Raw genomic sequence first — 10,402 nt, 5'->3', positions numbered from 1 at the left:
GAAAGACACAGACGTCAGCTGTCTACAACAACCTGTGCGGTGCACTTAGAACAGATAGCATGACATTATGTTTTTGTTTATCCCACTTTGGTGTGATTGAATATGACACATCTTTGGTTGTTATGTTTTCAAGCCATGTGTTGTTGTTGTTGTTGTTGGTGGTGGTGGTCGCGGCAGCCGCAACTCAAGGTGTTTACACACCAATTTGTTTTCACAAGACGACGCAGTGAGTGAAAATGTCAATGGCAAAAAAACAAACAAACAAAAAAAAAACGCACAGCTGTCCATCAACAAGCGCCTGTGTGATTAATGCTTTATTATCGGCATGGCAGCTGTGAACAGCAAATTAAACTTAATATGCTGTCAGTGATCTTATTACTCAGGAGGAATATGTCAGAGATGCATATGAGGAAGAAGGCATTAAACAACGATGAAGTTTATTACTGGGAGAGGAGGTGAAGGTTGACATGTGCTTGGTTTTATGCTTCTTCATCAAATGTAAACTGAGCTTCAGCAAAGTCATAAAGTCATCATGGTAATAACAAACAAACCACAACTAACTAACTAATCAAACATTTATAGTTCTGGCAGAAAACGTAAGTCAATTTGATGTCACTCAACCACACTGAGTTGTAACTGCTTTGTCTGAGCTGTGGTTTTTGGTCTGTTCATTAAAAACAAGTGTCCCACGGTCATCAAGTGTAGACTTTACTAAATTCAACAAACAAATGCTACCTTCTCCACGACGTTTACTCATAAAGACTGCTGGCCTTATGAATAAAAGGGATGCAGCTGTTTGAGTCAGACATGATATTTAACAGCATGGCCCCATCCCTACACACTGCTCCCCTGCCCACTGTTCACTTTGGTGATGGGTTAAAAGCAGAGGTCACATTTCGTCGTGGTGTGCTGTGTCACAATGACAAGTAGTTCACTTACACTATATTGGATTATTGATTAAAATAGAGTAAAAGTCTTTATCAAGATAAACCAATTCAAATAAATAGCATCCTTACTTTGTGTAGTGTAGTTTCTCTCGATACAGTATATGATCAAAATGTATCTTTAATGTACATAGTACTGAAAGCGACATGAGTGATGAGGAAAAAAGTGTCTCAACATAAGAAGACTTAATATTTCTGTTAAAGTTAAGCTGCTGAGACCGTAGTTAAAAAACCCCCATCTGAATTCAAAATGTACTGAGTGCTGTGTTAATTGCCCCACCACTTTTCCTAAAAGATTCTTAATAGCACAATTTGATGCAGACACGTAGAAAACCTCCGAGTGTGTGTTTGTGGCAGTGACGTGAGCGCGTTGTTCCGAGTGATCAGTGCAGTGAAAGCTGATTTGCATCACAGGAAGATGGACCTTGATTGCAGTGTACTGTTGTGAGCTCGGGGGCTGCTTGTGCGTCATGTGTTTTCCAACTGTCGCACTAGCACATGTGTAAATTTCTGTTGAGAAATTAAAGGTTGGGGACGGGGGGCTTAGGTTGCTCAGTATTTATGTTCCGTCCCTCTCGACCCGACTGTGCCTGATCAATATGTGTCAAAGAAGTTCTTCTTTTCACTCATCACATTTACACTGTGCAGGTCTGCATTTTCACTGCAGAGTGGAAATGAAATTAAACATTTAAAATGTTTATGTTACTTTTTGGCAGCTTTCTCAAAGTTATAGTTTGGGATTTTTTTTTCTACATATAATACATGTACTGACTGTGCAGAAGTGTCAGAGGACAGATAGGTGCCAGCTCAGCAAAAGCATAGCTAAAGTAGCTATTTTAAAAATATTATCCCTACCTTGTGGTCGTTAGACATCCATCGACAACCAGTAAGTGAAGTGTTATTTAAATCGGTGACTCAAGTCTGCAAAACTAGATAAAATTGCTGTTTTGGCATAAAGGATTCTGTACTTGCTGATGTCCTCCTGCCTTGAATGTTGTATCACTTTGGAAATTAAAATGAGGACATCAGGTCTCTGAGGGAAGCAACTGTACATCAGAGTCTTTTCATTGTGTTTTTGGAATATTTTAAAAAGCTCAAGGTTATTTCACTTTTTATATAATTAAAAAAGGCCAGTTCAAATGTACATTGACTTTTTAGGAAGGAAACTTTGTGTATGTTTTGAATTTAGGACATCAACAAAGGTGTTGCACAAAACCAGCCTTGTTATCTTTTCAACCTCACTTTTCTCAAAGGTGACTGACCATGACTGAGCCTTTTTGCAGGCACAAATGTTTTCAAATATTGAAGACATTTTCCTACCTGTTGGCAATAAAACAGAACTCAAAGGACCAAAAAAGAAAAACACAGACACTAATGCTCCCTGTAAACCTGATTTGGATTCAACTAACCTTTACAGCTGTCTGCACACCAGGGTTATTAATACCTGCATGGAGCAGAGATGTCGTTAGCTCTGCACACGTGTCGCCTGGTGAGGAGAGACACAATGAACACCAGCTTTTGAATGACACTTTCCTTTCAAGGAGTTAATAAATCACTGATCTCTTATAACAAACGAAAACACACAGTGATGTTATGATATGGTTCTGATCTAGAGCTCACCACCCACCAGGACATCCGGATGTTCTCCGGTGTTTTCAGCATCATCTGTCACTGTGGCAGCTAATGTTCCTTACAAGTATTTGCACATGAAAATCAACAGCTACATCCCCCTTTCTTTATAAATGAAACTTGCTCTTCTTTTGAAGCTGCTTCCTTCTTGGGTCGTTGCGGCGGTTTTCCGCCTGTGCCCAGATTTCTTTAAATTAATCTGCAAGTACTGGTTTATCAAAGTTGAAGGTTTTATCGAACACCTGGGTTGTAACTGTGAGCAACAGCAAATTATTATATTTGAGTGAGGAGGATTTTGTAAAAGAACCAGATTTTTTCTTTCTATTGATTTGGGGGAGTTTTCTTTTTTTTCTAAAGGAATTGAAGCAGAAACGGAAAGAAGGTAAAAAGTTGCTGTAGACAGTGATTGGATTTCTAGAAAGTTTTTAGAAAAATGTGATAAGAGTGTGCCATATTTCTCATTTACCAAGAAACTGGAGGTGTCACGTTGCAGGATATGTTTTTTTGTCAGAGCAGAATGCCATCAAATGGAAAGAGCAGGAGAATGTATCAGTGTTGTACTATTGTTGTAGATGACAGAGGAGGACATCCGAGGTCTGGGACAGTGAGGCTGAAGGAGACATAAGAGAGAAAGATTTATAATAAATATGTTACATTTCTCCATTACAATAGGTAATTAAAATGAAGTAAAACAGTATATACATATGTTTAAGTTTGAGACTCAGAGATGAATTTCACCTCGCCTGTGGGGTGGGGTGGGGGGTGTGGGGGGTTATAACCCAGTTGTCAAACCCTTTGATATGAGTTTTATGATATGTAAATCTGTATTACCTTGGTGTGGGGCAGTAGTTCCCCCTTGGGGACAGAAATGCCCCCCCCCCCCCCCGATCCACACCCCTGCGAAATGAAATACTATTGAGAACCTGATAACATGTATTTTTTTTATTTGTATAAACCACTGTATGATTTGCTGCCACCTAGTGTTACAGCAGTGGCACACTTATGGCCAGCGTGCTATATTCCATATTCCTCATGCCCCCCCGTGGCACCTCACCACGCCCGACACCCTATTTGAGAAGTACTGGTGTAGTGTTTACCAAGGAGTCAATACCCACTATCCTGTGGCGCCGTACACCTCCAACAACAGTGGCATTGTAGCACAGCACAGGTTTTATAAGCTTCCAGCCACAGGTTTGTCCTCACCGCACATTAAAGTCATTAGGTTCAATGGCTCCAGGAGAGTTTTGCGGTCTCTCTTGTGGCTGCTTCGTGTTAATATTACAGGAACATAATGTGAAATTCAAATGATTTGTTGTCTGCAGCCTCCTCCAGTTGTCCTTCTTCTCCACGAGCTATCTGAATATGAAGGAGTGTGGAGCATTCTCCCTGCCCTTCCTCAGTGAGTGTCTAACATCCGTACTGCACACAGATTATTTAAAGCCGCCACGATGACTCCTGTGAGGGTAAAATCAGCACATTATGACGATTTGTGTCTTTTTAGCCTCTCTCTAACCAATGGACCGTCAGCCATGTGGTTCTTCTTCATAGAGGAAGAAACCAGAGTTACAGTGGCTGCCCTGGGGCAGGTACTGCAGCGGTACCAGGCACATGAGGTGAGGCACACGCGCACACACATCTTGTAATTTCGATTCTTAATTAAACTAATATGATATCAAGTGAGAACATGCTGGACACAGAAGAAACAGAAGATCATTTTTAGAACTATTGTGGACATAAAGTTTTCTTTTCTTTAAATTCCCAGACCTTCTCTTGACCTGAGATATCTTAAAGGCACTTCAAGGCTGGGAAACTTAATAATTTATAAACTTTAGACTACTGAATGTTTTACAGCAACAGAAACTTTATTTTTCTCCTTTTCTTATGTTGTTCATGACCTCGCAGGAATGGTTTTTGGGCAGGCGTCTCTGTGACGTGGAGGCCTCCATCATTCACCATTACGCCTTCTCTGAGGACCCCTCCTCTTTTGGTTACCCTGACCCCGCGGCGGGCTGGGCTCTTAGCGCTCCTCTCCTCCGCAGGTGAGCGAGCATGCTTGTACAACATGTACAGCAGAGAAGAGATCTTAGGATTTGTGAATGAAAAGTAAATTTTCTTTTCACTTTTCTGAGGTCTTTATGTCTTTACTCTATACTTCAATTTGTTCCCGCATTTTTTGTCTCTCAGACTTGCAGACCGTATGTTACATGAGCATCTGAAGTCGGACTTTACCATCGACTTGAGTCATGAGGTCTGTTTTGTTTTCTCTGCTTACTGCCTGTTTCCTGTGCTGCGTTGGTGTGTGTTTGACAGTGTCATTTATAAATACATATATATATATATATATATATATAATATATATATATATATATATTTATAATGACTGTTACATGTTACATGAAAATCTAAGAGGTTTTGATCTTGTTCTCATATCAATCCACAGAGATAATAAACATATCTGGTGTTTCAATGATTACTAAAAGTTGCCATATTTTCTTATGATTATAAAACAGGGAGATTATAGATATTCAATTTCAATTTCATCAAATATACAAAGATGTTTTTCACTTTTCTAGTGGCAGGAAAGGAAATGATAGAGTGTAATGACTTTCCATGGGGAAAATGTAATGCTCGACTGATCCACCGCTTTCATCTGAAGAGGCAACTGCAGGACTCACTCTCTTCCTTCATCTCCTTCACAGATTGCTTTATATATCCTCGAGGAAGGGAATGGACCAAAGCTGACAGCAGTCCGGGAATTTTGTATCGAGTCAGAGGAAAACTGTGCTTCTACGTTCACATCCTACCTGCCTGACTGTGTAAGATGAGGAGACCGGCTCTTGACTTCTTGAATAATTAAAACACTTTTAATATCAGTGATTTAATATCGGTGGCCAAACAATTCAATTTGAATCAGTAGGACACATTTATTATTCCATTTTGATGAATGCCATTTGCTCAGCTGTTGAACACAGAGTTGGACTTGAGTACTTGTTTTTCATCACCTTTATGACACTGACCCCGGGTCAGACCAGTACGTATGACAAAGATGGGCGTTCAAGATAACACTGAGTCACAGTGATTTGGGTGGAGAGTCTCATGCACATCCATCTGTACACAGTCGGTGAGGAACTGCATGACTGATGGAAGCCAGTGTTCCTGTTTTTGCTACTCTGACTCAATATTAGACCATTACATGCCTCACACGCTGCACCCTCACACTGTAGCTGTGTTCACAATCCTGGTTTTTTTGGTGTTTTTTTCAATTTTTTTCAAGGATACTGATGCAGTTTTTCTTTCCACTCTTTCAGGGGGAGCCAGTTTCGAGGAGAGACTTATTTGTTGCCGTAAAAACATGGCATAAATTCCACTCGGACCGAGGTCAGTGTAGATGATGATTCTGTTAATTAAAGATTCAAATGTGTCCTTAAGGGGAGAAAGAAGGACTGAGGTCATTAACTTTAATTGCCTGTGCATGAACCTAACACCCACCAATTGTTATCACCAAGCACAGAGCAAATGTATTGCAATATTTTATGCATAGAATTATAAATGTGTTCATAGCAATGTATAAATCATCTTTCGGATTATTTAATGTAAGGAGAAAGCAGTTAATTATGGGAAATATTTTAGTCTCCCGTTTGTTCTGGTAAAATACAGGATTTCTTTCAAACTTCGTGTCAATTGATGCAAATTCAAGCAGTCTCTTATTTTTTAAATTACAGAAATAATTAATAATAATCATGTTTTAGGTGGAAAATTACTTCATTTTTCACAGTTTTAAATAAATGAAAAGTACAGAGTAAGAACATTGTGTCATTAACTTTGTTAAGAATTGATTGTTTTTTCCTCCTTCGTGTCAGGTTAAAGATAACAAATTGTCATATTCCGCTCTGTTCCGCGAATCATGTTTTTTAAAACACAAATTAACGTAATATCGGCCCTGACTCACCAGGGAACAACAGTGATTAGGTGCGATGATGATTGACACATTTGGATTTTTATGCAGGTATCAAGGTGAGTGAGTGTACAGTTACTCATCATGGTAATTGCTATAACCTTTCAGACAGAATCAGGGGACAGCTGTTGTCTTTTCATTACAGACAGGAAAAAGTTCATGTTTTTTTTTCTCCATAGTGTCAGTGGTAAAGGCGACCTGGGAGAAGGAGGCTGAGTTTTTAGAATATTACAGCGATGTGGCTGATGATTCCATTCCCACAATCAGTCTTGGAATACCAAACACTGAGAGAGGTGAGCTTTTCATAAAACACAGAACAACTCTACATTACTGCACCACACTGTTTCATGGAAATCAATTAATCTTGATTAATTTGTTATAGTGATTAATCACAATTCAAAGAGAATTCAAATATTTCTTAATATGACAAATATTAAATCATGATTAATAAATCACGATTCATTTGTGATTGCAATTAATCCTGATGAATCATAATTGTAGGAGATAAATACATTTTCCTCATTATGACTGGTAAAATAAATTTGTGAGACAAAAACAACATTTTAGCATTAAAAACACAGTTGGTCGTTTTGTGTTAACATGCTAAAGCTAGCACTCATCATTAAAAAAGACCACAGTACTAATACTAATACTCTCACTCCGACCTCCTCTCTAATACAAAATACAAGGCAGACGGAAGATTCACTTTACTGTCAAATCCACACCTGTAATCAGAAGACCAATGAGTACGACCGAGCTGTGGGGAAATTACAAAAGTTGTGGAGAGCATCTGTTGATGGCATTTGAAGTGTCTCGTAATAGGCTTCGTAGACAAGAAACAATTACTTCAAAGACAGAGGTTACAGCCACAACAATCAAATCATGGACCGACCCTGGTGAAGATTACCTCTGTGCCGCTGCTCTGTCAGACAGATGTCTGCAACAACTGCTCTGTAGTTTCAGGTAGTAAAAGGAGGAGTTAGCAGCAGATCCTGTAAGCTGACTTCAATAAAACAAACGCTAGGTTGGCTTAGCATCTGAGTTTTTTAACGCCTACGTTGAAAAATCCATCTTAAAAAAACATATTTTTTTCGTACCCGTGAGGTTAACCTGCCCTGCATTCTCTCTTTTTTTCTGGTGCTTTAAACCTTTTTCTTTTCTGAAATGGATTCAGATGAAACCATTCCTGGCAGCCATTTACACAGACCTACAATTCTGACCCATGTCTATGTCTAATAATTTTTTTTTAATTGCTTCATAAAGTATTCCACTCCTCCGCAGGTGTGCTAAACCTCAGTGGGTTTTATGTTGTGACTCCTGCCTGTACATCTGGATCAGGAGCACTTCTGTCTTAGAGCAGCGCTGATAACAGCAGGTTTCCATCCTGCATCACTTCCTCTCATGTACTTTCCCACAGCAGGGGATCAGTTACAGTCTCAACGACACCTCCATCTCCTGGTCAAGTCATGCTTTTCTTTTCATTTTTAACTTGCTGCATTTACCTTATGTTTGGGACACACGCAGAGGAAATGCCTCAGTTCCCTTTTAGTCTATTTTTTATTATAGTCTAACGTTCTACGCCTACACCTGAAAGATCTCAGCAGGAGACATTGTCTGTGACATTACTTTTCTCCCACATGCAATTTGATCCCTTTTCTGCCAAAATAAGGCACAGGTTGTATTTGTGTAGTGTGTTGAAATCTTCTGTGCTTACTTTTATACAGTACATGTATGTAATGTTTGTAAAACGCACAGGGTTAAAAGTTTCTTCTCTTTTTACATTTGTGATCATTTTTTAATCTCGGTGACTTATCTTTATATAATTTTATTTTTTTGCCTTGTTTTGTGTTACTGCAGGGCACTGTGGTAAGACATTTGCCATTTTGAGACGGTTCCTAAGCGATGCAGTTCCGAAAACCGATTGGCTCCTCATCGTTGATGATGATACACTTATCAGGTAACGGACCAGGTTTTCTATTTCACCACATGAGGTTTGAAAATGTTTTGTTCATTTACAGCACAAACAAAATTTAACAATGGAAATACTTCTTTATCTCATGCCGTTTTCTTAATTGTTTAACATGTTTTTATTGTAACAATTGTTCGGTGTGGAGATCTTTGACTTGAAACACTGAAGGTGAGTTAACTGCATGCAGTCAGCAAAATGTGTAAATATATATCAAAAAGAGCTTTAACTTTGTCTCTTAGAATGTTGTAAATCAAGGATGCAACATGACTATCACACAAGTTAACATTTTCTAATCAGTGTTCTGAGGCTTTTTTTCTGTCAAATGACTTAATTTTATTCACCTCTTGGCTGCCAGGGATAAAGATGGTCCACCAGGTCCACTTTTTAGGCACTTTTTAGTCTTAATAACACCTGAATACAGTACTTTTGTCGTTCACTTTCATGCAGAACATTTACTTCTAGTGATGTTCCTATCACATATTCCTGATTCCCATTAACACACTGTCAGCACAGCTGGCGGAAACAACCTGGGGTCGGGTGTCCTGCCCGTTACCATATTTGCATATGGACGAGCAAATCCGCTGATCCGAAGCCACCGTCAGTCTGTAAAACAAGAGAATACACGCCTCCGTAGAGTTCGCCTGCAATCTGGCAAAACAGGTGTCAAGCCAGAGAAATGTTTTAAAATACTTGACATCAAACACGGTGTGGTGTGATTTAAAGTAGTCTGCGCGGCCCTTTCTGTTAAACCCACTCCTTGTCTTTGTTTTAGTCTATGAATGTTTTATGTTTCATCTACAGTTTACCTCGGTTACGAAGGCTGCTGCGATGCTATGACCCAAAAGAAGAAGTGAGTCTCGGGGAGAGATATGGCTATGGCTTGGTGCAGAATGGATACAGCTACATCACAGGGGGAGGAGGGTGAGGCAAAGGTCTTCAGTGATTGGTGAATGTGGACTAGGGTTTCATACTGAATATTATTTTTTTAAGGTTTTTAATTTTTGAGATGAAATTCCTTGGAAGAAACTTCTGGGGATATGTTGCATAAGTATTTTATTATTTTTTTAAAATTATTTTTAGGATTTCAGTTTGGATGTAAGATTGGAATTAGGATTAGATTAGAGTTAGGGTTAAGGATTAAGATTAGTAATGTATTTGAAATAGTGAAGGTAATAGCCTAGAGCAGGGGTGTCAAACTCATTTTCACTGGGGGCCACATCATCAACACAGTTCCCCTTGAAGGGCAGTTGTAAATGGGAAACTGTATAGATCAGGGGTTCCCAACCCCTAGTCTGCAGACCAGTACCAGTCCATAGGTTATTTGGTACTGGAACACAGTGAAAATATTTACTTAATTTTTACTAATTTACTTAATTCAAAGAAAATCCAGTCATATCCATTCACTTTCTTTAATTGTTGGCGGGCCGTATTTGGCCCCCGGGCCTTGAGTTTGACACATATGGCCTAGAGAATGCATTATGTCTGTGTGAAGTGGTCAAAAAACTTGCAGTGTCTATGTGTGTTTGTGTGCAGGATGGTGCTCAGCAGAGCGGCAGTTTCCAGGTTACTTTCCAGTGGCTGTAGCTGCTACAGTGATGATGCTCCTGATGACATGGTTCTGGGCAGGTGCCTCACTTCCCTTGGTGTATCCATCACACACAGTCCACTGTTCCACCAGGTACAGAAAAACACACACACACAGGTTGAGAGAGCAGTGATCAGTGGGTTGTGCAACTGCAAACAGCTGACTAAACTGAATTAAATGATGACACTGACCTTGATACAGAGTCAGATGAAGCACCGCAAGAAGTTGGCCTGAAGTTGATATTATAAATGGGGGAGGTAGGAGATAAAAAACAATGTGAGCTCATTTCAGTTACAGAGGTCGTAACTTTAACTGTGCTT

At 39.4% G+C, this 10,402-nt stretch overlaps 1 protein-coding gene across 4 annotated transcripts in view; it reads left to right on the top strand.

The window, feature by feature from the left end:
• The window catches only part of b3glctb (beta 3-glucosyltransferase b), a 29,329-nt gene that overhangs the window by 1,540 nt on the left and 17,387 nt on the right, over positions 1–10,402 (top strand). For all 4 annotated transcript variants that reach the window (XR_003052853.1, XR_003052852.1, XR_523248.3 and 1 more), the window contains 10 exons: positions 3,896–3,972; positions 4,075–4,186; positions 4,476–4,612; positions 4,758–4,821; positions 5,273–5,389; positions 5,882–5,951; positions 6,708–6,821; positions 8,386–8,485; positions 9,299–9,418; positions 10,031–10,175. Coding sequence is in view for 1 of the 4 variants with exons in the window: in XM_008332890.3 (XP_008331112.1) it covers positions 3,896–3,972; positions 4,075–4,186; positions 4,476–4,612; positions 4,758–4,821; positions 5,273–5,389; positions 5,882–5,951; positions 6,708–6,821; positions 8,386–8,485; positions 9,299–9,418; positions 10,031–10,175 (1,056 nt within the window). In the remaining 3 variants the exon portion in view is untranslated. The remainder of the gene's footprint in view (positions 1–3,895; positions 3,973–4,074; positions 4,187–4,475; positions 4,613–4,757; positions 4,822–5,272; positions 5,390–5,881; positions 5,952–6,707; positions 6,822–8,385; positions 8,486–9,298; positions 9,419–10,030; positions 10,176–10,402) is intronic.

This window comes from Cynoglossus semilaevis, chromosome 19 (assembly GCF_000523025.1).
Source record: "Cynoglossus semilaevis isolate Cse_v1.0 chromosome 19, Cse_v1.0, whole genome shotgun sequence".
Classification (NCBI taxonomy): Eukaryota; Metazoa; Chordata; class Actinopteri; order Pleuronectiformes; family Cynoglossidae; genus Cynoglossus; species Cynoglossus semilaevis.
This window is presented reverse-complemented; position numbering and strand designations above follow the sequence as displayed.